Genomic DNA, 27,866 nt, shown 5'->3' with positions numbered 1-27,866 from the left:
ATGAGAATTTTATATCCCCCATAGTTGAGTATAGGCATTCAATCCAAAAGGTCACATGTTGTGGAGAAATAATGTGAATCTTTTGTGCAATCAAATGTTTTATTTTTATTTTAATAGCACAACAAATAATACATTTGTTAATAAATCTTATTCAGACACAAGTTTGCTTGTTGCTTGCTTCCTCACAAACGACCATTTCTGCTCCTTACATTCATCACCCTGAAAACAGCACAGTGAACAAATCATACTGAAACACTGTGTTTATTTCAGTTACAAAAGTTATTTTTATTTTAGGTTTCATGAAACACATATATATTGTTGGCAGTACTTTAGATGAAGGCAGCATGCTGCTCTCAGACTTACACTTAAACTCAAAGGGTCTATAATCTCTAAACTGATATATTTTACAAAGAAATCCTGTCTGGGCAGCGTCTGGATTTGGACTTAAGAGCTCGTTGGCATTTCTAAAACAATAGCAAACCTGCACACCATACATTGTTTTGTTTTTTGTTTTGTTTAAAGTTGTAGATATACATTAGAGACATGGCAGATTTGCATATATTCTTCAGGGTCTGCAGTCCTTTTCTCTTCTTCTGTGCTCCTGTGAGAATCTAAAACAAAGGTCACATAAATCATGGGGTTAAATTGATGCCTGTGGGACAAAATTACTCCAACAATATTCAGGACAAATTTATTTTTCCTCTGCAAAAAAATGAAATTGAGTACAAAGCATGTGAAACTTTTCTGTCTTGTGTTGTGTTCATTTATGTCTTTTCTTTTCTCTTTAATGTTTCTGTCCATTATATGTGCAAGAACAAACTTCTGAATCACCTCTTAGTGATAAGTGTCTACAGTTTCCTTTCTCGTTTGGCTCTGGACGAAGGCAGTCGCACTTTTCTCCTCTCCCTCTTCCTTCTCTTTCCTGCTTGGCTTCTCAATGTCCTTGTCTAGTCTCGTCTACTTTTCTACTTTTGCCCTGGATGACTCTCACGGTCTGTTACAACCTAAAAGAGGAATTATGGATTTGAACAACTGGTCTCTGAATGCAATTGACACGCTCTTCTCAACGAGAAGCCTGGGCTTGAGTAAGTCCGAGTGTCCTAGAGGGACGTTCCCCTCTGGATACACAATGGACGGGTGGAGGAACTGGAGGGTCGTGTGCCTGGCGGGACTGTCAATCGAGGACATTGTAGACATCTACCTTTTCGGAACCATGATAACAGGGTTCTTGCTGTTCGGAGTTGGCTTGGCCCTGGCTTATCAAAGATAGCAGAATTGGCTTTCCAAAACCCCACAAGGCTGCCCGCTGTGATGGAAATGATGGGACGGGTCGTGACTTCTCAAAATGGGCTCATTGAACGCAGCACGGATAAGATCTTGGAGAAGCTCACGGCAGTCTCTGCTCTCTGAGCACAAGATTGATAACATCTCAGAGAAGCTCTCCAACGGGAGACTGAGAGACCAGTGACGGACTGTTAGACCAACTGTGAAATTGACATGCAGTTGTTCGCACTAAAGGAAAACCACCATCATTTCATGCAGCTACCGTATCGGTGTCAGCTGTGGTCTCAAGGCTGGAGCTGATACGTATGTATGTTCGGGGGGTCCAATTTCACTGCAGATGTAAACATTGCATGTGACAAATAAAAGGCTTGATTGAATAGCTTCAGACTTATGTTCAAAGAAAAGAAAAGAAGCCCTCAAACCTCTACTCTACTTTATGTGTTGATTTAATGAGCGAGTTCACTTTGTTTCTCTCTTCTCTCAAACGTCTAATCTCTCTTCCTCCTCTTCCTCTGTGTTTTATTCAGTCGTACCGTTTACAGCAGCGAGCAGGGCTTCTTCTTGACCTTGGCGGGCTGAGGGCAGAGGACGGCACGAATGGCCTCATCAAACACAGTCTTCAGACCACGCTGGGTCAAGGCTGAGCACTCCAGGTATTTGACTGCATCTATACATGCGAAGACACATATATGTTAATAAAAGAAGAGAAAGAACTACAAAGACAAAGTAAGAGAAGAAAGGTTTGCTGGTAGTGGAGAAGAATAAGTTCAACTTTCAAAGAACACTATAGTCAACTACAGCTACTATACTTTTACTGTGATGCCAGGAAATGAGGGGAATAACAAAAATTTGCAGAGGCAGTCAGGCTACAAAGTTCTCTAGCATCTTCATCTGCTAGTTTCATATCTTCACTGGTGAGGAGAGCTTCAAATCTTAAAGTGCTTTTCAAGCAAATAAAGTAAGAGTGACTGACCTATCTCCTTAGCCAGAGCTAGGCCCTGTGGATAGGTGATAGGCGCCAGCTTCTTGTCCTTCAGTTTCTCAATGGTATCCTTTTCATCCCTCAGATCCAGCTTAGTGCCAACCAGGATGATGGGCGTGGAGGGGCAGTGGTGACGGACCTCAGGGTACCACTGGCAGAATACAGAGTAAAGGAAAACTAAATAAGAGGCAAGAAAGGGGAACACGCAAAATCAAGGAACGTGTTAGAGGCAAAAAACAGAATCAAAGGTGGAGGGAGATGAAGCTCTGATGCCAGGTGTTACAGAAAGGTGGATGAAGGCATGAAAAACAAATGATATGCTGTAGCTATTAAAGATGAGAGAAATACATCATCCAACTTTCACCCACAGCATCAATCATTCATCCACATCAATTATTAGACCTGTTTAGGCTTTTTCTCCATTTTGTAATCCAAGTACCTATTTTTTTTCTCTATAATAAATTACTGCTTTTGTTCTGTTTGTTCTTTTTTACATTTTGTTCCTCGGCAGCTGAGAGACAGGCCTCATAAAAAACAGCCAAAACTCACCTTAGCTCTGACGTTCTCATAGGATGCCGGGCTAACCAGGGAGAAGCAGATTAGGAAAACATCCTGGATGGAGAGACAAGGAGACAAAGAATTAGAATAGCTGCTGCAGTTTTAATTAGCTGACATGTTATATAAGTTCTGTCTGTGTAACTTTATGTCCATTAGTTACTGTGTGTGCCTGTGTGTGTATGTGTGATTCTGTACCGTCTGTGGCTAGATCAGTGGGCGGAGCCTGTCATAATCTTCCTGTCCAGCTGTATCCCAGAGGCCCAGGTTGATCGGCTTGCTGTCCACCATCACATTAGCTGAATATTTGTCGAATCTGTGGGGAGAGTAGAGAAGGTCAGCGATCAGCCAACAAGTCATAGGCAACCTTTCATTTCATTGGTTATTCATTCATTCAACAATCTTTCAATTCACTGATTGTTTAACCAGTGAAACTCCTGTAATGGAGAAAAAAACAGGACCATACTTGAAATACCACTGTTCACAAAAACATTAACCAACAACATTACTTTGGTTAGTTTGACACAAAAGCCATCCTAACCATGTCTAGTAAGAGAGAATAATACATAATAAGGCAGGGCTGCCCCCGTGTGGTCTCATAGTAGAATAACAGTTTAATTTCTCATTTTTAAAAACTTGAGAAATTTCATCCAAAATGTATTCAGGCTCAAATGAAACTGATAACACAAATGTTTGCAGACACAGATGTTTTTTTAAAGAAAGAAAGAGACTAGTGTACCAGATTAATCCTGTTTTATGGCCTGTCCGAGGTCTACCCCGCCCTTTGCCTAATGACAGCTGGGATGGGCTTCAGTCTCCTTAATGACCCAGTAGTTAAAAAGATGGATGGATTTCCTGAAATAGAAAAGTCACTGAAATAACGTAAACTGTCAAACATAGAACAACTATGACAAACAGTCAACACTATCTGAGATCCTGCTGGTGGTTAGGGAGGATATACGTGATTCTGTTTGTTGTTTAAACATATTTATAGAGTTAAGAGTTCAGATTGCTGGAAGAACAACATTCACGCTGTCTGATTGCTGTTTTTCTCCCAAAATGTAGAAACACCTGCTAACCATGGCACACTCTGCTTTTCCATTAGGTCTGTGCAAATACTACTTAAGTACACTCATCCTCCTGTGCCATTAGTGATATTAACAGAGTGTAGTCCATTTACGTTGGGCTTCAGCATCTACGCACATGTTGGCAGATTTTCTGAGTAATGTAAGTTTAGGAGGACGTCACTGTGGAGAGGAGTGAGGTTCTTTTTTTTAAACAAAAATAACCGAGACAGAGTTTTAGTGTGGAAGGAGCCATTATGTTCCCAAAGTTCATTTATGTTTCCCACAGATGCAGCAACATGATTCACAATGAGTCAACATGAGCAATGTTAATCATGACTGCAAAAAGATTAGCAACTGTGAAAGTGGAAGATGAAAAGTTATAACCTTGTTTACATATAAACAAGTTACAGTAACAGTGTACACACACACTCATGCAGATACCGATCAGGGATAACATTATGACCACAGGCCACAGGTCCCCCTTTTGATACCAAAACAGCCCTGAAGAATGGACTCCACTGGAGCCCTGAAGGTATGCTGTATCTGCAACAAGATTCTAGCAACAGATCCTTTAAGTTCTGGAAGTTGCGAGGTGGGGCCTCGGAGCTTCTCAACCTTAAACATGTTGTTGTACTCTTTAAACCAGTCCTGAAACATGTTTGCGTTGCTGAAAGAGGGCACAGCTTTAGAGGCCATGTATTTCTGTTGCTCCGTGGTTCAGTTCTGATGCTCATGTGCCCATTTTTGGTGCTTTCATGAATGGACAGAGGTCAGCACGGGCACCCTGACTGGTCTGCAGCTATGCAGCCTCATGCGCTGCACATGACCCTGTTGCTGGTTCACCACTGCTCCTTCCTTGGACCACTTTTGATAGATACCACTGCAAGCCGGGAACCCCCCACAAGAGCTGCAGTTTGGAGATGATCCAGCCATCACAATATTAATATTATTAATATTGCAGACTCACTCAAATCCCTGTGCTCGCCCATTTTTCTGCTTTTAACTCATAAACTTTGACTACAAAATGTTCAGTTGCTCTGTAATATATCCCACCCACTAACAGGTGCCCCGATAAAGAAATAATCAGTGTTATTCACTTCACCTATCAGTGATCATAATATTAAGCCTCATTGGTGTATACTGTTAAAATTAGATACTCATGTTAAACATGGCCCAAATTTGTAAACCTTGTGGCCAATGCATGTGCAAGTAATCGCTGTGCACAGTGAGGTTTAGGACAGTGTTTACTGCTTGTTTATCTGTGTAATATGTAAGAGTGGGGACATCGTTAATATGGTCATCTCACAGCTCTGGCTGTGAACACAGCCACCGCCTGCTCTTTCAACCTGTTTATAATGAACAGAAGAAAGCTGGCTTAAAGTGAGGGTGGCTGTTATAACCCTAGCAGGCTCCCACAGGTTCAGCTGCCGCCCATTTCTCCTGAGGAGCCAGTGTATAGCTGGATACAAGCTTGTGAAGAGCTCCTCGGTGTACGCCAGTGTCAGTACTGTGGTGACCTTAGGTGTTTGTTTCCCAGCCTGCAGAGGCTTGTGTAGTGATGTGCTTTGACGTATTTGACGATGAGTTTAGCGCTGTGTTTGAGCTAGTAGTGAGCAGCCAGTGCCCTATGTGAGAGTGAAGTTTTTCTTTGATTAACCATTTCTTGTCTTTTCAGCAGATTCTAGTCTGTTGACATCCTTTGTTGGAGTGATATAAGAGTATAGTTGACTCGTTATCTGTCCCCTGAGCTTATCATTGTTAATCCCCTCATCCCCTAGCCCTTTCCTGAGGGTGTAAGAGTGGCCTTAAAGGAAATGGCTTTTTTTAGACAGTGGATGAACAGTTAAATGTCAATCATAAAATGTCAATCAAGTACATCAACATTAGTTGACTGAAGCCACAATACTCTTAAAACAGTTTGCAGCTGAAATCGGTTTACTTGTGGACTCTAGTTTGATTTAAGGTGACCACGACACTAATGCTGCGGTGTTTTAATCAACAATAAAAGGCTCCTACTTCACTATTGCTCATCTGAGTCAGACTATGTAATATTTTTAGAAAAGAGTATTGAATAGACTACACTTTTTCAAAAATGTCTCCAACTTCCTCCTCTATCTTAAAAACTCAAATTATTTCAGTGTTACTCTAAAAGTCATACCTTGATGACGATCAGCGGGTAGCACAAGCAGATGACCAGCAGGGGGCAGAAGAATCCAACAGTGCACGTGTAGACAATAAACGATGTCTTCCACACTTCTGCTGGTTCAGGCCACACGATGCTGCAGTTCCCATCATCCTTCAGCACATCCGCGAACACCACTACCGGCAGCACCACCACAAAGGACCCCGCCCAAACGGTGCCACTGATAGCCTTAGCCACGTGGGGGCGCCGCCACCAAGAAGAGCGGATGGGATGCACCACAGCCAGGTATCGGTCCACTGACATCACAGTTAGACAAAAGATGCTGGTAAACTGGTTGATGGCATCCACTGTCATAACCACTCGGCACATCAGAGAGCCGAAAGGCCACGAGAGCAAAGCGTTCTGTACCGCCAAGAAGGGTAGGCCCAGCATGAAAAGCTCATCTGCAATGGCTAGATTGAGTATGTAGATGTTTGTGACTGACTCGTGTTTTGTGTAGTTGACAACAACATGGATGACCAGAGTGTTTCCCACCAAGCCAACGACACAAACGATGCCATAAATGAGTGGGATGAAGATTCCAGCCAAGCCAGGGAGGGATCCTGGTTTACTTTTGGTGCAATTTTGACAGGAGCTGTTAAGGAGAAACGAAGTGTCATCTTGGTTGAAGCTGTGAAGCGGTTCGGAGGGAGTAGAAAGGAGCAGGAAATGAGAGTAGGAGGGGGCAGAGGTGTTGCTCCAGGTAGCTGTAGGGACTTCCTGAGGCAGCAAAGCAAACTGGACGAGCTCCATCGAGGCGTTAACGACTATCAGGCAACAGTTGTTGGTAAGCTCACATCAGTAGAAGATCAGCAGCCCTACAGAAAGCAAAGTTAATTAATTTAGCACACTTCATGTGGACATGAAATATAAAGCAATTAATGCATTAAAGGTGTATTCTAACATTTCGGAGATGTCCAGTTAATCAACTCTTCCAACAAATCAGCCGTGTTGGTTGTTTGTCCACTGAAATGTGTCTGTTAAGCTATAAAGTTTCTTCTGGGACCTTTTCTGAGTTCTGTTTTCAGTTTCTGTTCGAGCAGATCTGTTGTTGGAGAAAATGCGTCATCCTTTGTAGCATCCTTTACATCAGGGGTCCCCAATCCCAGTCCACGAGGGCCGGTGTCCCTGCAGGTTTTAGATGTGTCCTTGATCCATCACAGCTGATTTAAATGGATAAATTACCTTCTTAACATGTCTTGAAGTTCTCCAGAGGCCTGGTAATGAACTAATCATGTGATTCAGGTGTGTTGACCCAGGGTGAGATCTAAAACCTGCAGGGACACCGGCCCACGTGGACTGGGATTGGGGAACCCTGCTTTACATGGTGGAATAAATCAAATCAAATCACTTTTTTTTATTGTCACATCACATGTGCAGGTACATTGGTACAGCACATGTGAGTGAAATTCTTGTGTGCGAGCTTCACAAGCAACAGAGTTGTGCAAAATACAATAATGTAAACAAGCAAAATACAAGAATGGCTACATCTGAAACTAATAAATATATGTACAATATATAATAGTATATGCATTTCTGGATGTGTATACTAAATATTTTTCTACGTGTGTGTGTGTGTGTGTGTGTGTACACATATTTTACAAATTAAATAGAGTAAACAATAAATAAAATATATAAAATAAAATATACAGAGTGAGACATGTGCAAAACAGTGGCATTACTGTACAGTATGGAGTGCATAATGTTAAAGTTCCAGTAGTGAAGCTGAGGTGTCTATGAAGTGTTCAGCAGTCTGATGGCCTGATGGAAAAAGCTGTCTCTCAGTCTGCTGGTACGGGACCGGATGCTGCAGAACCTCCTTCCTGATGGAAGCAGTCTGAACAGTTTATGGCTGGGGTGACTGGAGTCCTTGATGATCCTCCCCGCTTTCCTCAGGCAGCGCTTCCTGTAGATGTCTTGGAGGGAGGGAAGCTCACCTCCAATTATCCGTTCAGAGCACCGCACTACTCGCTGGAGAGCTTTGCAGTTGTAGGCGGTGCTGTTGCCATACCAGGTGGTGATGCATCCAGTGAGGATGCTCTCAATGGCACAGTGATAGAAGGTCCTGAGGATGCGGGGGCTCATGCCGAATCTTTTCAGTCTCCTGAGAAAGAAGAGGTGCTGCTGCGCCTTCTTCACTGTTTTGTTTGTGTGTACTGACCACGTAAGATCCTCAGCCAGGTGTACACCAAGGAACCGGAAGCCGCTCACTCTCTCCACAGCAGCGCCGCTGATGGTGATGGGGGTGTGTACTTCTCTGCACCTCCGGAAGTCCACTATCAACTCCTTTGTCTTTGCGACGTTGAGTGTGAGATGGTTGTCTTGACACCAGTGGGTCAGGGCGCTGACCTCCTCCCTGTAGGCCGTCTCATCACCGTTGGTGATAAGACCCACCACTGTAGTGTCGTCCGCAAACTTCACAATGATGTTGGAGTTGTTAGTGGCTGTGCAGTCGTAGGTATAGAGTGAGTACAGGAGAGGGCTCAGTACACACCCCTGTGGAGCACCAGTGTTCAGTGTGACGGGGGATGAGGTGATGCTGCCCAGTCTGACCACCTGGCGTCTGTCAGACAGGAAGCTAAGGATCCAGCTGCAGAGGGAGCTGCTCAGTCCTAGATCCTGCAGTTTCCTCTCCAGCTTCGAGGGAACGATGGTATTGAATGCTGAGCTGTAATCTACAAACAGCATTCTCACATACGTGTCTCTCTTCTCCAGGTGTGACAGGGCAGTGTGTAGTGTCAGGGCTATGGCATCATCAGTGGACCTGTTGTGGCGGTATGCAAACTGTAGAGGGTCCAGTGAGTCGGGTAGTGCAGAGCAGATGAAGTCCCTGACCAGCTTCTCGAAGCATTTGCTTACGATGGGGGTCAGGGCTACAGGTCGCCAGTCGTTCAATGAGGAGATGGTGGAGGATTTGGGTACAGGGACGATGGTGGCCATTTTGAAGCAGGCTGGGACTACAGACAGAGAGAGGGAAAGGTTGAAGATGTGTGTGAACACTCCAGCCAGCTGAGCCGCGCATGACTTGAGGACGCGGCCGGGAATCCCGTCCGGACCAGTAGCTTTGCGTGTGTTCACCTTCCTGAAGCACCTCCGCACATCCTCCTCAGACACAGTGTGCGCACTGACGTCATCCGCTGTGCGTACACTGTCCGGTCTCATGGTGTTCGCTGTGTCGAATCTAGCGTAGAATACGTTTAGATCCTCACACAGAGAGGCCGTGGTCTGCGGTGTGCTGGTTTTCCCTCTAAAGTCTGTGATCGTGTTTAGTCCCTGCCACATTCTCCGAGGGTTGTCAAACTGTTGCTCCACCCTGTCCCTGTACTCACGTTTGGCTGCTTTGATCATCTTCCGGAGTTGGTAATGTGTGTGTTTGTAGTCCGATGTGTTCGCGGAGGCAAAGGCGGTGCTCCGTGCCGCCAGTGCCGCGCGAACATCTCCGTTAATCCAGGGTTTTTGATTTGGGAAGGATTTAACTGTTCTGGATGGGACGACATCTTCCACGCATTTCCTGATAAATCCACAGACTGAGTCTGTGTACTCATCAATGTCCCTAGCAGCCACGTGAAACATTTCCCAGTCCGTGTGATCAAAACAGTCCCGCAGCGCAGACTCCGATTGGTCCGTCCAACAGTGCACCACCCTCCGGGTTGGAGCTTCCTGTTTCAGCTTCTGCCTGTAGGCGGGCAGGAGCAGGATGGAGCGGTGATCTGATTGGCCGAATGGGGCGCGGGGGAGGGCTTTGTACGCATCCCGGAAAGAGGTGTAGCAGTGGTCGAGTAGCCGATCTCCACGGGTGTTAAAATGGATGTGTTGGTGGAGTTTGGGTGAGACTTTCTTCAGGTTTCCCTTATTAAAGTCTCCGGCTGTGATAAACGCTGCCTCTGGGTGTGCGGTTTCCTCGCTGCTGATCGCGCTGTACAGTTCCCTGAGTGCACGGTCAGTGTCGGCTTGTGGGGGAATGTAAACAGCCGTAATAATCACTGCTGTAAATTCCCTCGGTAGCCAGAATGGCCGGCACTTAATCATCAGGTACTCCAGGTCCGGTGAGCAGAAGGATTTGACCGGGTGCACGTTCGCATAATCACACCAGCTGTTGTTGATCATGAAACACGCACCACCGCCTCTGCTTTTCCCAGTAAGATCCTGTGACCTGTCCGCGCGATGCATGGAGAACCCCGGTAGTTGTATTGCGGAGTCCGGTACTTTGTCCGATAGCCAGGTTTCTGTGAGGCAGATCACGCAGCAGTCCCGCATCTCTCGCTGGAATGAGATCCGTGCCCGAAGCTCGCACAGCTTGTTCTCCAGAGACTGCACATTAGCCAGTAATAAACTGGGTAACGGTGGTCTGTTAGTGCGCCGTCTCAGTCGAACCAGAACGCCAGATCTTCTCCCTCTGCGTCGGCGTTTGCGGCCTCCAGGGCCAGAGAACAAAGGCGTCTCAGGTGAGATGAATGGGGGGTCTGCAAACGGAGCGTCCGTGTTGCAAAACTTGAACTCCGGAAAGTTATAAGAAAGACCGTCTTTTATGTCCAGTAAGGTTTGTCGGTCGTACACAAGGAGACATGTGCTACTCGCGAAAAAATGAAGGAAAAGTAAAATTAAACACAGAAAAAAGCTGTTGCTTGGGGGAGCTCGCGACAAGGCTGCCATACTCTAACTAAATGCGACGATGGGTTCCACTATCAGCAAAGAAAGAAAGAAAGAATGAATGAATGAATGAATGAATGAATGAATGAATGAATGGAAATAAAAAACAAACTGACTGACTGGTAAAAGCTGACAAGACTTGACCACGACTCAAGGTTAACCCCCACCTGACAAAGGTGCAGACGAATTTATGTGCTTGTTTTTACAGGAGCAGAAAGATGACAGCAACATTCGAGGTTGCATGATGATTTAACCTTTTAAATGCCACTTTCTGTGTCTGTGCATCTTCCAGGGGGTGTTATTCACTATCTTGTGTTGCTTACAGAGGTAACTGTGACAAAGTATGCATACGCCTGCGCAGCGCTAACATTTGCATTTTCTTTTCTACATCATTACAGTTTTTCATGTGTTTGATCATGTGATTTATAAGAGGACTAGTTAATCTTTTTCTACTACAGGATTTCTGGGTTTATGTGTGAAGAAAACTGTGTTTAGAGGTCATGAATTGGTGATGCTGTTACACTGTGTTGTTGGGAAAATGTGAAGGTTACTTTGATGATGTGAATAACATTCTTTCCACAGCTATGGATGGCTAACTTTAGGGTTTTTTTATGGCACCTCTGGAACCTGTCGACCTGCATCTGAACACGGTCAATGTGTATTGCTAATGTTTGTTTTTCTAAGAGTACATGTAGAGGATTCAGCAGAAGCGGACAAGTGACATGAGAAAAACAGATAAGAGATGCAGTGTTTATGGAATAGTTTAATATGGGGCTCATTAGCTGGCCACTTTTGAACTCATAGTGATTGATGAGTGGAGTAACTGCTTAAGAGAAGTCACCGATTACATTAATGTTGACTGAGTACATGGGATGATCCATGTCTGAGGCAAATTATGGAAATAATTGTAGTTTACTGAGAAAACCTGCACATGACACTTGTCTTGCTGATGCTGAATGCTTATTACTCTTATGATATAATTGTTTATAGGTGTGAAGTTTGATTTCACTTCCAACTGATCTTGCTTTCCAGACCATGATGGTGTGTATGCAGGCTCCTGGCGGAGCCAGTTTTTAAGCAAACTTAATATGCAAAACACACTGACATCTTTTATTGCAGGATTATAGGTCCAGGGTGGTGCTGCTCCAGAGGAGGAGATGCCCTGATGTTGCCTGGGACATGATCTAGCTAACCTTTTTCTTTAAGACAGGAATCTGATTTTGATGAGTTGACTCATGGGAGTGTCCATGTGTCAAGAGGAGGGATCCAGGATTAACATGAATTAACATTAAATTTTGTTTTATATGATTTTTAGGATTTTGCAGCGATTTATGAGATTAACAGTTCATTCAACGGGTATTAAACCTATGCAAGTGGTGCATCCATGTTCAGATGAGGCTTTGATGGCCTATAAGTGAAGTTCACTGAACAAAAGAATGTGGTTTGATGATTGTTGACATGCTCTCCAAATAGAAGTTTTTCCTCCTAGCAAGGAAATACAGGTGCAGCAGTAATCTCCTGAGAAATCTTCAGAGGCCCAGTGAGAAGCGAGAACCATTCCAGGCATAGCTGACAGCCCAGGCAGTGGTTGAGGTCAAAGGTCGAGCTGGTTGGGGCCCATCATGAGATCAGACTTTGGAGCCACAGCAAGGACCATGAAACTGCGTTGGAATGAGAGCCGTGCCAAGGGGGATTTCCAATAATAATAATAATAATAACAATGGATTGGATTTATATAGCGCTTTTCAAGGCACCCGAAGCGCTTTACAATGCCACTATTCATTCACTCTCACATTCACACACTGGTGGAGGCAGCTACAGTTGTAGCCACAGCTGCCCTGGGGCAGACTGACGGAAGCGAGGCTGCCATATCGCGCCATCGGCCCCTCTGGCCAACACCAGTAGGCGGTAGGGTAAAGTGTCTTGCCCAAGGACACAACGACCAGGACAGAGAGCCCGCGGATCGAACCGGCGACCTTCCGGTTACAGATACGCTTCCCAACCCCCTGAGCCACGGTCGCCTTTCCAGAGGCCAATAGAGGAGATTGTGGACAACGGATGGGCACATGAAGGATGAGGGGAGCATGCCAAGCTCCATCGACAACGCAGAGGGAGTCTAAGGATGGCATCATGATTCTGTGAAAGCACAGGAACCAGAAGCTATGGTGGTGATGACAGCAGTTTCCTATGAACATCACTTAATGCTGTGTCACTATACTGTGCATACGATGGCACACTGAAGACTGCTGGGATCATAACAGCAGTAAGATAACTGGACCCAGCACCCTTTCCACAGAGGGGTTTTTCTGCAGAGCATGGACAATGGAGGAGTCATAAGTATCCCCCTCGCAGGATGAAGGCCTAAAGTGAGGTGATGGGGGTTGATAGAGGCCAATTCTGACCACTCCAACTGCCTGCAAAATAGCGGAGAGATGTATCCTCCTGGATACATCAGAGCCACTGCAAAAAGGTTGAGGTCCCAGGAAACCCCAGCACCCCCAAGACAGCACATTAGGGAAATCTCACACTTGGTTGTTTCAGTGGTGAGGGGGGAGTGCTGATTGAGCCCCCGTAGTGTAAGCTCGCACTTCAACCTCCAGCCTCTGATCAACTCTAGGGCAACCAAGTGCGAGGTGTGACGGACCTGTGTGCAACCATGGGAAGGTGGACCCTCCTGGTTACCTTGACTACGACGCTCACCTTTACAGGACAAAGACAGAATCGGCAAATACAGACTATTATGTCTGTTCTCATATGCCAGTACGTCAACACACCCCACACTATATGTTCCTGGACCAACTCCCAGGGAAGAATTACTCCATGATACTAGCAGAGAAAGGGGACTTTGCGTCCTCTTCAATAACACATGCTGCACTTACATACTGGACGATGTACACTCATTAAACATGACTGACGCCCTGAATGTTTTGAGACAGATCCAGCAGGCCCAAAATCAGGACTATGTAAGTGATACAAGTGACTGGTTTTCTTGGCTTTACACTGGCTCCTGGTTACAGGTGCTAAAAAGACTACTCATCGGAGTTGGGATATTTTTACTTTTATTTTGTGTCTTTGTAACGTGTATATTGCCATGTCTAAAACTCATGATTAACCGCATAATATTTTCTACTGTTGCTGCATACATAGCCATGACAAGTGATGATGATAATGACCCCGACCTGTTGGAACATGAAGACTTTGTGTGATTAATGGCGATGTGACAGAAAATGTACAACAAGATGTTACATACTGATATCTCATTTAAATTTTTTACTGACAACAGAAGGGAATGTTAATAGGAAAATTGTACTTAGTAGTCAGTCTATAATCTTTTAACGATATGAGTTTGCATATGGTAGAATGCTGCATGTAATCATTTGTGTGTAGAAGTATATAGTTGGTGGCATATTGAAAGAATGTCTCATCCTAGGAGATCTGTAACATTCCAGGGTGTTCACCCCCACATCCTAGGAGCATGAGAGAGGTCGTACCTTGTCTTATTGTTTTACGGTAGGATTAACGTAGCTATGTCAGTTTTAGTTTAAGTGCCTTCTTTACATATAGATGAACTGTTGGATTTTCCAGACCAGCAGGTTAAGGGAAGTTGTTTATGGGGCCACACTCTGACCACACACACACACACGCGCGCGCACACAGACACACGTACGTACACCTCCACATTCCAATGTAAGGAACAAACGCTCACTGAAGTATAAATAAAGACCGGGGCAGTTTCTCAGCGCGAGTCTCAGTTCTGGAGGCTGCCCTTGCTAGCTAGAAGTTCTGTGTGTTTCTCTTCTCTGAGTCTTTATTGAAGAAGTGTTTTAGAGTATATTTCTTGACACTTCTGTTTCAAAATATTGTATAAAGTCAGCAGAGCAGAGAATAGACAGCACACAATTATGAGAAGAAAAGTGTATGAATACACATTGATATCTCTGATTTGCTTTCCTCGGCTGTGGTTTGCACTGTGTACAAAGATCACATTTCTATTGATAAGATAATGACAAGAGCAAATTTTTTACTGTGGAACTGATACTGATATTTCCAAGAGCACATCAGCAATATAACATCATGAAGACAAAAATGCTCCTTTGTCCTGATATCAGCCTATAAGGTCGATTTGACTTGCAAATGGCATTAAGGAGTTCTGTCTAAGTAGCAGCTGCTTCAGTGCTTACTTATCTTTCACCACTATCAGGAACTGTGGGCACAGCAACATTAACTGCTAAAAAAAAGAAGACTGTCTTTTCTCTTCCACCTCGTGCTGTTACTGGTTGAACTTTGATCTTTTAAAGAAACATGTTTTTCCAATTCAGTTCCAAATTTTAATCAGTTAAGCAACATCTCAAAATTAAAAACACTTCTGGAGGAGAAGAAGGCACATCTGGCTGCCCAAAATATATCAACACACCAGAACCTGTATGACAGTGAATGACCTGGACAAAGTGCTTTTAATAAGTAAATACTGATCATTCACATGAAATAAAATAAAAATCAACCAAATTTAATTAATTAAAGTCAACAAGTAAAGGACCTTTGAACTTAATTGGAGAGAAAGAGGGAGAAACAAATGTTTTTTTCCACTTTAACCCATTTCTCAAATTAATGTATTTGCACTATTTCCTGATTTCTAATTATGTCGCACATTTGTTATGATTAAATTTGTCAGATCAAATAAAGGTTGATAAAAGTCAAAGGTAACAGAAGTAAATAGAAACAGCAGTTTTTAAATGATGAATTCATTCATTAATGGAATAAAGTTATCCAAACGTGCCTGGCCTACTGTGAGAAAGAGGCTCAGGTTAACTGGCTTGTTGTCAGCGGCCACTTTAGCTGGTTGTTGTAAAATCTGTGGGGAGCAGAAAACATCCGCCGTTAATCAGTCTTTCATTTTATAAAAACGAATCAGTTGATTTCTCAGTGCCACAGACACTATCATACTGTACAGGCACTCATAATAAGACTTCAGTCCTCTGAGATCTGAGAGGAGACGGTTTGTATGAACTAAACCATGAGAAACAAAGTTTATCTGGACAAACTGACAGACAAAAGATTAACAAGCAACCTGACAATTAATAACAATATGAGACAATATAAGTTCTAGTCACTCGTTTTCTTTATTATATATTTAAAAAGAGGAGATGTTGAGTAATACATTTGTACATTTATGCAGCACAGCTTGTGTTATCACACCAAAACACAACAGGTTTGAACTTTGATCATTTCCTGAACTTTGACCTCAGTACTTGTTGCTGAAAGTTTCCCCTGAGGGTTTAAATGCAGAGTCATTTTAAATTTTAAATTTATTTTCAGTGAAATATTTACTAACACATGTTACCTGTTATTACTCATCATACAGTTTTACAGATGTTAGGATTTTGCATCTTAATAAAAAACATTTTAGTATAATTTGTGTAATACATCATTTTAAAGCCTGACATAGAATAGATTATATGTTTTATGTCCTGATACGTTAAACTTTAGAAAGAAGGTATCTTCAATTTTTCCTTAATTAAATGCCGGATACAGGGTACAACCTGGACAGGTCGCCAGTCTGTCGCAAGGCTCCTAATAATAATAGCCTATGCAAAATAAATGACTAAAAATCTGCTTCCCAGATTGTTAGTGACTTAAATTGCAGTATTAATTTCCAGTATCTATATTTATGTATTATGTTAGCTAGTAAAGTAGCACTACACTGAGAATACCAAGATTAGAGCAACCAAAAGTCAAACATAATGCTGAAACCCTTTATGCAAACAAGCAAAAAAGTACAGATTTACACAGGGACATCTTTTCACCAGATTTTCATTGAATGCATCCTTTCTGTATCTCAGCCACACTGCTGCTGTCTCCACATTTCTTACTATAAAACAAACACTTGCAGACTGGCAAGTCGGAACAACACTCTTACAAACTCATCATGTGGATCAAGTCACAGAACATTTGCTTGTTATCTGAGTCTTTGCACATATGCAAAGACTCAGATAACAACACAATGAAGCGCTCGCTTGCATGCAAAAGTCACTCAGATCCAGGTGAGAGATTAGAGTTTGGAGGGAAGCGAAAACCCCCACCTGCATACACACAGTAGGGAACTTTAGAGTGCATTTATGCTGATTTACATTCCCACAGTTCTGCTCAAACAATATTAGACAGAAAAAGGCCCTTTGACCAGAAGAAGAGAGGATAACAAGTTTTACAGCTAAAGAGGCCAATTAAAAAAAATAAATTAATACATGTTAAAAAAAACTTTTTTCACAGAGAGCGTAGAAGCAGACAGAGAAGTTTGATGATAAAATGAAAGCACTGAATGAATGAATGAATGTGTTTTTTGTTATTGTATGTAGAACTGAATTACAGTGTCCCTCCTTTAAAAATTGCAAACAACCATGCATACATATATATTTGCATATTTACTCATTTACTTATAATTCACCAAATAAATAGATTAAATACACAGTATAAACAGAGAGATAGATGTCAGAACAAAAGAGCTGTTGGTGTTTCAGGTGGGACTGGAGGAAACTTATTCACCTCTTTTTTCCTTCTGTCCTCTTTCTATCATTTTTCCTGTGACATCTTTACATCTTTTCTCATTTCTTCATCTCATGTCTCTGTTATCCACCTACTTTCTTACTGGTGTCACATCTTCCCTCTCTGCTCTGAGTCATCCCTCTTTATATTCTCTCCTTTTCCCCATGTCCTTCTCTATTCCTTTTTCATTTTCCTTGTCCAATTCCATCTTATAATATTCTCAGTCAAACTCACAGCCTCTCGGAACAATCAGTCAATATGATCTGTCATCAAACATTAAAGCCTGAAGGTTAATATTACAACAACTTCTGAAATACCTTATATAATATTTTTAAAGATAATACTGATATTAAAAACATTTTAAAAAATAATAAAAACAAAGTGGGCTGAATGAAATGTTTAAATGTTTGTGGTCAAAGTAAATTATTGTGTTTGTGTGTAAAATCCCAGTCATAAAAAGAGCAGCCTACAATAGTCCACTGTTACTATAATGTATCTTTCATCAAACACGCACTGATGTTAAAGCACAATGCCAGTTTGACTCTCTTTGATAAGCCAACAGCAGGAGAACCCATTATACTAACAGAGATAGAGATAAGCACCTGCTAATCATCTGCAGGCAGACTGGAAGTAAAACAGCTGCTGCAAACTCAAGTTTGGTCAATGATCACAAAAAATACTCTACAGCTTTTGCCATGACATTGAAAATTGAGCACAGGTGCTTCCTGTTTCCACTGATCATCTTTCAGTTAAAATGTCTTGATGCATGTAGAATCATCCAGTAAACCCCAAAAGGTTGATTCTGTTCATCTGGACATAGCGTTTTCAGTGGGAGAAACATTTCATCACTCATCCAAATGACTTCTTCAGTCTCAGCTGACTGCAGGTTTCCCCAGTCTTATAAACAGTACATGAAACTAGCACCACTGAAAGAATGAACATTCAGTGGTGCTAGTTACCCTGTTATCAGGATAAGACATTGCATATACAGTAACTATGAGACTTTAGTAATATCACACAGCATTAGTCCTGGCTTACATCTGGAATTGGGCACCAACTTTGCAGTGTCCACCCACTGCTCGTCTGCCACTGTGAAATTCATGGATGTTCCATCTTTTCAAAATATTGTAAATAAACAGCAGAGCAGAGAAGAGATAGCACACAATGGGCACCGGGAAGTTTTTAATTTGTCTTCCTGTCTTACTGCTGTGTTTTTACACTGAGTACGAATGACCACATTTACACTGATAAATTGGGTTAGGGTACATTTTTTTACCTTAACCCAATGAAAGGAGTACAATGTTTACAGTGAAACTGATACTAATATTTCCATCAGCAATATAGCAAACATCATGAAGAGGAAAATGCTCATTTGACCTCTTACCAGCCGTATCAAAATTAAGGAGTCGCATTTGGCTGCTGGGTGTATATTAACATGCCAGATCCTTATTGATAGGGAATGATCTGGACATAGTGCTATAATTACTGATCAGTCACACTAAATAAATTTGAAATGAACCAAACTGAATTAATATAAATAAAGTACAAGATCTCTTAGTCAATATACTGAACTGTGCCTGACAGAGCCACACTGGTCTCCAGCTCTTAAACAAAGCCAAATCTCCCTTTTTAGGGTGAAGAGGGAGAACAGCATGTTTGCATGTTGAAATGAGCGGGAGTTACGTCAAAGTGGGAAAGTCAACATCCACAGAATCCATTTTCATTAGAAGACATTAATGCCAAATGTGAGACTAACAGGCCACACCTCCGCAGGAGGACAAAGTATTCATTTTGTGTGTTAACATTTTTTCAAGCCGATAAAAAAAGGTATCATAACAGTAACAGTAATAAAAATATCAAACACTTTATTAAAAAGTAATAATGATTTCAATCAAGATTATAAGATGTACTAAACAGTAAAACAGTCTCGGCCGTTGTGTCCTTGGGCAAGACACTTCACCCGTTGCCTACTGGTGGTGGTCAGAGGGCCCGGTGGCGCCAGTGTCCGGCAGCCTCGCCTCTGTCAGTGCGTCCCAGGGCAGCTGTGGCTACAATGTAGCTTGCCATCACTTGTGTGTGAATGTGTGTGTGTGTGAATGGGTGGATGACTGAACAGCGGCAGCAGTGTAGCATCCCAGCCACACTGCTGCCTTCATCCACATTTCTTATTAGAAAATTAACAGGAGGTAAATGTGGTCACAGAATGTCTTTTCCAAGCCACACATATGCATAGACTCAGATAAACATCCAGTACAATGGGCTGCTCATGTGCACAAGTCATGTAGCACCAACAAACTGATGCAACAATAGGAGAATGTGCAGCACCCACTGGACCAAAGTGCACATATAGAGTGTCCTTTTAGAAAAGTACACACAGTGTTTGAGTGAATTTATGCTGATATACATGCCACAGTCTGACACAAATAATATTAGCAACAATTTCCTTCTATTCCTTCTATTCTGCCCTTGGTACTTCTCCAGCTTCTCAATTTCCTTCTTCCTGACGTAGTTGTCATTCTGTATTGCTACGTCTATCACTATAGCCGTCTTCCTCTGCTTGTCCACCACTAATATCACTATTATGTCCGGTTGCTTAGCCATCACCATTTTGTCCGTCTGTATCTGGAAGTCCAGCAATATATTTGCTTGGTCATTCTCGACCACCCTAGGGGTGTCTCCCATTTTGACTTTGAGAGTTCCAGCCCATACTCAGCACAGATGTTCCTGTACACTATGCCGGCCACTTGGTTATGGCGTTCCATGTATGCCCTGCCTGCTAGCATCTTGCACCCTGCTGTTATGTGCTGGATTGTCTCAGGGGCATCTTTACACAGCTTGCACCTGGGGTCTTGCCTGGTGTGGTAGACCCCAGCCTCTATGGATCTTGTGCTCAGAGTTTGTTCCTGTGCTGCCATGATTCGTGCCTTAGAAGTTATTTTGGTAACAGAGATAAACATATCCATATGCTGATCTAAAATTTCATTTTCTGTTGTTTTACTTCTATTTGGTGTGAGTGCAGATACAAATGTGTACCCTCAAACACTTACATGTTTGCCTTTCTAAGCTTTACTTACGACTATCTTCTTTTTTACTGAAGAGGTACAGACTCCTAGGTTTAATTTTCCTAAACTGTTTTCTTTGTCAGCCTATGGAATTACTTCTTGCTGCCCTAACATTAATTCTATTGAGAAGTGAGATTAAAACCTTGGAAAAAAATATGAGGCTTGGTATACTATATTGCCAAAAGTATTCACCCATCCAGATACAGCTTGTCGTGGAATTTTAGTTAATAAAATGCAAACACTTGATGAGTGTCTTTGAAGACAAAGAACATTCCACAGCACTTACACATAGCCACATATCATGTTGCAGGTCTATATCTTCAGCTCATCCTTGAACCCAGAGATTTACAGCTTTGTTTTTCTCTAACAAAGTCAGGCTCATAGAGGTATACCTTCTGAGGCCTCCACTAGTGAGGCAACCCTCCTAATACTGGAGATTTCTTCACTTGCAAATACACCTTGAAAACCTTACGTGCAATAATGCTAATGTTTCTATTCTTCATGTCAAATAGCTGACAAGCAAATCTGGAAAACCTGCAGTTTCCATAATGCCACACATCATCACTTTCTCTAAGACTTGGCTACATGCTGTTTTTAAAATGATTTTTAAATAATGTAGAAAATAAAGCAACACACTGTTTATTCACCTCTGAATAAAATAAAAATAAATTTGATAATAGAAATTATCAAATAATTTCCTTTTAAGCATCACAAATACTTGATATTTATTAAAAGATCATAGTTTGTACAATGGAATGATCAATAATTTTATCAAACTCTTTACAGGTTGCCCAGTGTGATCTCCTCTGAGAGGGTCTATCAAAACATACAAAGTTAAAGCATGACATACGCTACTAGTTAAAATACAGGAATTTCAGATTTCTTCTGATTGTCACACAACAAAATATATGTATGGATTGTACTTTTTTCATATTTTGTAATCCTGTAGATACAAAGATACAATGCTGTGAGTAAATTTTTTTAAACACTGTATTTCCATCGATTTTTAAAAATTTCTTAAGCTAAGGTATAAAGGCAATATTTGTAAGAAAGTGCAGTTTTTCCCAGTAAGAAAGGTCTATGGATTTTTTTTTAATAGTTAAAAAACTGTTCAACAGTTTCATTCAGGATGATACTTGCAGTATAGGGGAGGGGCCTACACAGCAAATGTTCATCTGATTTGATTAGTAATCAAATGTATGCAAGTTCAGTGTTTGTGGCCAATGGGTTAGTGTTGATAAAACTTTAGGAGGGTATTAGTGGCTTGTGGGCCAATAGGAGAACATGTACAAATTTAAAAAGGGCCACTTTGACACTGGTTCAGTCATTGAAGTAGAAGGTAGTAGTAAGGTCAGCAACAGTGATGACTCACCTCACTTTTCTTCTTCTTGTGCTGTGGCTTGGTGAGTATGTATTTCTTCAAATTTGTTACATATTTATATTAAAAAAAACATGTTTTGGGTACGAGTCAATTACATTTTTGTAATTACACAGCAAATAGTTTCTGAGCTTCTTTGAATTTCTCTCTGTGCTGCTCAAATAGCACAGAGTGTCTTTTCAAACAAGTGTGTGCATTCAGACAGGTCTAGGCTGCATGAATAAAGAATAATAATGCTGAATATGCATTTGTTTTATTTCACCAACAAGTAACAGTTTGTCACTGCAGGTAACTCACCTGTTTTCATCTCTTAAGATTAAATGTGCTGCTTGTTAAACAACTGTTGTAACCAGTCCCTTGATGCCGGATCCTCTGTTTCAGGTGTCACACTGAGCACAGCAGTGGATCTGCAAAAGAGAATTTATAATGGAAAAGTCTGTGACAAAAGTGAGCGACGGTACCATGTCAGCCTGTCAACCAAATCTGATGGAAAACCCGGTCACTGTGGTGGCTCTCTGATCAGTAAACAATGGGTTCTAACTGCAGCTCACTGCAAGGATGATCCAATGTGAGAAAAAAAAAACTGTTTTTACTGAGCAAGTTACCATGATATTTATATATAATTCTGGAAATATTTATTATGAAAACTGTGCTATAGTTGACATAACATTAATGACAAATTTGTTCCTAATGAAGTAAAAACTAAAGTGCTTTTAGCTGTTACTTCACATCTGTAAATGTGAGGCAGCAAGTCCATGCAGTTATCTATACAGATAAATACATTATGCTAAACTTGGAGGTGAATGTTGTTATCATTCCTTACAGGTATGCAGTTGTAGGTGTACATCCAGGTCAAGGAAGAGCAGTGAAAATTGACCAAAAGAACATATTTCCACATGATCAAAAAGATGACATCATGCTCCTGAAGTTACCAAACGCTATTACTGATGTTGAACCTGTTGCTCTTCCTACCTGCAAGGATAAGAACAATAACCTTAACAAAAAGCCTGAAGAGTGAGTTAAGGTTATTTTAATCCTTTTAAATCTTAAAAGTTACATCTATGATGTAAGAACCAGTTTTCGATACCCACCCCTAGTAACGAGACAGGGGGAAGCAAAACTGAATACACTGACATAAGACATGGACCTCCAAAGTAAAACAGGAAACAATCCACAAAGGCGCAGATTTGACACTGAACTAAACCTACACAAAGTACGAGGGCACAAGACATAAAACCTAAGAACAAAACCCTAAACCAGAATAAACTGAAACATGGAATTAAAACAAGACAATCAGAAGACATAAAAACCATAATACATAAAAATATAACAAACTGCAAATGCTGGGTCAAAATGACCCAGAACCGTGACACGTTATACTGTACACATTAACATCATTAACAACATTAAAAATAGTATTTCTGTGTCTTTTAGACAGTGAATTTCATTCAGCAAGTGGAATATGAAACATGAATGAATATAAAAGAGGACCATTTAAGAAAAATAATATAATATAGTAATAATAAACATACTAATACCAGTTTAAAATAATTGATTATCATTTTCATTCATTCCCTCTAAAGAATAACTTTGTACTGTGTAGTCTGTTTGTAACAGGCAGCAGGTTTTTGTCCTTCCCAGGTTTGTATGTCTGGAGTTTAACCTCTGGCTCTGTTTCCCTTCTTATTTTGGTAGTCTCAGTGTGTGTTGTGTTCAGTTTTGCTCCCCCTGTTGTTTGCCTGATTGAGTTCACCTGTGTTACCTCATGTGTCCCATCTGCCTGATTACTTTGTGTGCATTTAAGTCCTTTGTTTTGTACTTTTGTTTGTCTGGATCTCTTTCTGGCTGTGTCCTGTTTGTCTGTTGCAATAGCCGAGCTAGTATCGCCGAGTACTCTATATTTAAAGCTGCTTTTGAGTTTAGTCCTGGATATTGGATCTGCCTGTCACACAGTGCATTATGAGAGTAACGGGTAAATAAGTCATTACTGAAAGAAATGTGATTCCTGTTAAGGCTGCTTGACTAAAGTGAAAATCATACAACATATTGAACTTTTAATCTGTCTTCATAGAGGTGTCCTTTAACAAATGTGAATTTAAAAAACAGTGAATAAGCTTTGAGATTGTATATAAGATCATCTTGTAGGGAAGTCATGGAATCCATTACCCACAACTAATAAGCAGGGTAATAAGAAAATATAATTTGATATAATATTATAAATGAAACCATGAAAGCCACTTACAGTGTTTGTTGCTCTAACTGATAACACGAGGCTCAGTGAAACAAAAAATGTATCCAACCATGGAACGGTTTTCAGAACGGGACTTAGAAAGGTTCAAACAAGTTAATGCAGCAGGAGAAGATGGTTATCACGCAGGTCAGGGCAGTAGTCCATCAACAGGATGACATCATACTTGTGAAGTTTCAAACCCATGACTGACATTATACCTGCATCTCCACCTGACTGACATCAACGATAATATCACTGAGCCTGGATCAAGAGTTAAGATTCCTTGTTTTGATTTTAGGAGTTACATCCATGACACGCAGTGAATGACAATGAAACACGTGTGGCAAACAGTGATGTGTGATATCTGAACCCTCACAGTTACTCAGAGTTAGTAGCTGTAGCTGGACTGGAAATACCCAGCATGCAGTGTACATCATTATGATTTATTATTTTATTCTGTGTTTACAAGACACGTGTGGATGTGGAATTAATTTGTGACAATTTTTTCTGTTTCTAGAAATGACATCGTTCAGGTGGCAGGCTTTGGGAATTACCAGCTAGATGAGAACATGAATCAAAGTAAGAATAATTTTTCTTGATTAGTTCAGTTTATTTTAAAATCTCATTTTGGTTTGTGTGTTTTTTTGGTATATTTAATTTGTATGAAAAAAAAAGTTGTTTTTATTTTATTTCACAGTGTATATATTACATGGCAGGTTCCCACCTTTTTAGATGCAGTTTTTTTTTTTAAAGAAAACATTTTGCTTGAAAAACATTTGAATTGTTTTTAGAAATAAAGGAAAATATCATTTTCCTTAAGATTTTAGTTTTTCAAAGGTTATGAATGACTTTTGTTCTTTTCTTTTTTTTTTTTTTCTCTAGTCGATGGCCAACCACCTCATCTAAAGTGTGCAAACATGCATGTTGTTGACTGTGAGCGTACCAGATACTCTCAGTGTACTGCATATGTGCCGTATGACAAGAGACTGTGTCTGAAAGAACCTGACATATATGTACTTAATGTGAGTTGGCATGAACGCTAACATTACTAAATATCATCTGAGTATCTCTCATATATTTTCAAACAACCTTATAGTAAATTATATTTTTCTCTTTCAGGGTGATTCTGGTGGCGGAGTGATATACAAAGACAGGATTTATGGTGTAATCAGTGGCAGTAAGGACCCTTGTTTTGGTGGACTAGCTGTTACTGTGAATGTCTGTCCTTACATGGACTGGATAAACCAGAAAATTGCTCAAAGCACTGGAAAATAACCGAATTAAATTTACATTCAGAATAAACAATCGTATCTACATGAAAGTTGTGTGCTGTGTGTTGTTTCTACTCTAGAATATCTACAAAATATGGAAGCTGTTGGGTCATTTGTTAGATAATCACTGGGGACATTTACTGTAATATGGTATTAAGTGCAAATATGAGAAATTTATACTTGTTTAATTTCATGATTTTTTTTCTGCTTCTAAGAGGGAAATACTGCATATACATTTATCTGACCGCTTTATCAGATACTTTACAAATTGAGCTCTATATCCCCTCACTATATAGTTAAAATTGTTAAATGGACTGATTCTTATATAGTGCTACTCTCACAGAGTACTCAAAGCGCTTTCAGTTAGAGCGAAATTAATTGCTAAAAGAGGATCGTCATAATGAACATGTGGCTGATTGTTATTCTTGCCTTCCTTCGTCAAGCATTTATCATTGTAGATCTGTTATGCCACATGTTTTTTGATGGATGTATACTGAAGACATCATATATAGCAAATAAAAAATTGATAAAAACTCTAAACATGTTTTATATTTTAGATTCCTGAAAGTAGCCACCCTTTGCTTTATTGACATCGCCGCAAACCCTTGGCCTTCTCTCACTGAGCTTCATGATGTCGTCACCTGAAATGATTTTCACATCACAGGTGTGCCTTGTTCACTTGTGCAATTTCTTGCCTTCTTAATGAGGTTGGGCCCATCAGTTGTGTTGTGCAGAAGTCAGGTTGGTACACAGATGGCCTGGCTACAGTCAAATGACCTAAACTCAGTCGAGATGGTTTTGGATGAGATGGACCGCAGAGTGAAGGCAAAAGGGCCAACAAGTGCTCAGCATCTCTGGGAACTCCTTCAAGACTGTTGGAAAACCATTTCAGATGACGACTTCATGAAGCTCACCAAGAGAATGCCAAGAGTCTGCAAAGCAGTAATCAAAGGGTATGACAAATTTTTCCAAATAATTTAATATGTGTTCATTCATAGTTTTGATGCCTTCAGTGAGAATCTACAATGTAAAGGTGTGTCCCAATTTTTGACTGGTAGTTTATATAAACCTAAAGCTACAATCTCACATACCGACACAAATCACTATCCTGATGACACATATACAATCTTTCTCTTAGTATTTAGGTATGAACCCAAAGCCAACAACACAAAGCAAAGATGAAAACTGGCACGAAGAAGCTTTAAAGCAGTCGCCACAGTGATCCTACTGTAGAAACGTTTTTGCAATAAAAAAAAGCAATTTCCATATCTAAGCTGTAGACTACGCCACTATTTTTCCTCCTACTACACACAAACTGAGATCAGCATCATCAGATTAGGAACAAACATGTTTGGTTCTAATCTGCTACTCACACTGTTTCACACTGCTGAAATTGCAGCTAGCAGAACACAGATTAGAAAACATAACAGTTATATTTGTAAGCTATTTACCTACAAGAATACCTGCTCAATCCAATTTGATCTGGAGCCTAACTAAAGAAATTTCCTGATCTCCTTTTTTTAATCATGTAAAGTCATGTTGCCATGGGACAATCAGTCCTTAAAACACAGTAACCTGTAGTATTTTAATGTTAGATATAAACAGCAAAAATGAAAGAACTGTGATCATCAAATCCTAATATTAACCATTTTCTCCACCATTAGTTATTTGTTTTATTTGCAACACCAATGTTCTCTATGATATAAAGACTTTGTATCCACTACCTTACATATTCCATAGAAGGATAAGGATTTGTGTTTGTGTGTGAGACTGTAGCTTCAGGTTTATACCCTACCAGTGAAAGGTTTAGACACAGCTTCTCATTGAATGGTTTTTGTTTATTTTCATGACTATTTACATTGTAGAACCAGAACCAACTGTTATATTTTGCTCTTATATATTTTCTATATTCTTTATAGATCTAATAATCTCTGACTGAAGTAGGCAGCAATCAAAAATGTATCAAAATTTAATTTTAAAATTTCAAATCAAAATTAATTTTGATATTTCAAAGGTTTGCCTTGGAAGTAGGTGCACTTGTAAAAATGAGCTAGAAATACACCAAGTACAGCAAATGAATTACACTTAACCTATAAAAATTCTCCACAATATGTAAATAAGGATAGAGTACAGACGATATCAGCAGCTGTATCAAAATGAGAATTTTATATCCTCCAGAATTCAGTATCAGCATTCAATCCAAAAGGTCACATGTTGTGGAGAAATAATGTGAATCTTTTGTGCAATCAAATGTTTTATTTTTATTTTAATAGCACAACAAATAATACATTTGTTAATAAATCTTATTCAGACACAAGTTTGCTTGTTGCTTGCTTCCTCACAAACGACCATTTCTGCTCCTTACATTCATCACCCTGAAAACAGCACAGTGAACAAATCACACTGAAACACTGTGTTTATTTCAGTTACAAAAGTTATTTTTATTTTAGGTTTCATGAAACACATATATATTGTTGGCAGTACTTTAGATGAAGGCAGCATGCTGCTCTCAGACTTACACTTAAACTCAAAGGGTCTATAATCTCTAAACTGATATATTTTACAAAGAAATCCTGTCTGGGCAGCGTCTGGATTTGGACTGAAGAGCTCGTTGGCATTTCTAAAACAATAGCAAACCTGCACACCATACATTGTTTGGTTTTTT

The 27,866-nt window shown here is 40.6% G+C and overlaps 2 protein-coding genes and 1 pseudogene across 3 annotated transcripts; 1 reads left to right on the top strand and 2 right to left on the bottom strand.

Moving 5' to 3' along the window:
• Positions 1–1,324: 1,324 nt before the first annotated feature.
• LOC147327255 (ras-related C3 botulinum toxin substrate 2-like) lies at positions 1,325–3,181 on the bottom strand (annotated as a pseudogene).
• Positions 3,182–6,040: 2,859 nt separating this feature from the next.
• LOC147327254 (somatostatin receptor type 3-like) lies at positions 6,041–6,870 on the bottom strand. The gene has a single exon (XM_086294880.1). The coding sequence runs from the start codon at positions 6,821–6,823 to the stop codon at positions 6,041–6,043; it is 783 nt and encodes a 260-aa protein (XP_086151006.1). The 5' UTR covers positions 6,824–6,870.
• Positions 6,871–21,599: 14,729 nt separating this feature from the next.
• Positions 21,600–25,508, top strand: LOC147327253 (snake venom serine protease KN9-like). Of its 2 annotated transcripts, XM_086294895.1 has the most exons (6): positions 21,600–21,725; positions 22,082–22,268; positions 22,526–22,714; positions 24,448–24,509; positions 24,813–24,952; positions 25,050–25,508. In XM_086294895.1, the coding sequence occupies exons 1-6, from the start codon at positions 21,686–21,688 to the stop codon at positions 25,203–25,205; spliced, it is 774 nt and encodes a 257-aa protein (XP_086151021.1). In that variant the 5' UTR covers positions 21,600–21,685; the 3' UTR covers positions 25,206–25,508. The 2 variants fall into 2 exon arrangements, with proteins under 2 accessions (XP_086151021.1, XP_086151022.1); XM_086294896.1 differs by lacking the exon at positions 22,526–22,714.
• The last annotated feature ends 2,358 nt before the right edge of the window (positions 25,509–27,866 follow it).

Source organism: Aulonocara sp. 'chitande type north' Nkhata Bay, linkage group LG6, assembly GCF_057382095.1.
Source record: "Aulonocara sp. 'chitande type north' Nkhata Bay isolate Kocher_YH1m ecotype deep benthic linkage group LG6, A_spYH_male_GT1.1, whole genome shotgun sequence".
NCBI classification, from domain to species: Eukaryota; Metazoa; Chordata; class Actinopteri; order Cichliformes; family Cichlidae; genus Aulonocara; species Aulonocara sp. 'chitande type north' Nkhata Bay.
This window is presented reverse-complemented; position numbering and strand designations above follow the sequence as displayed.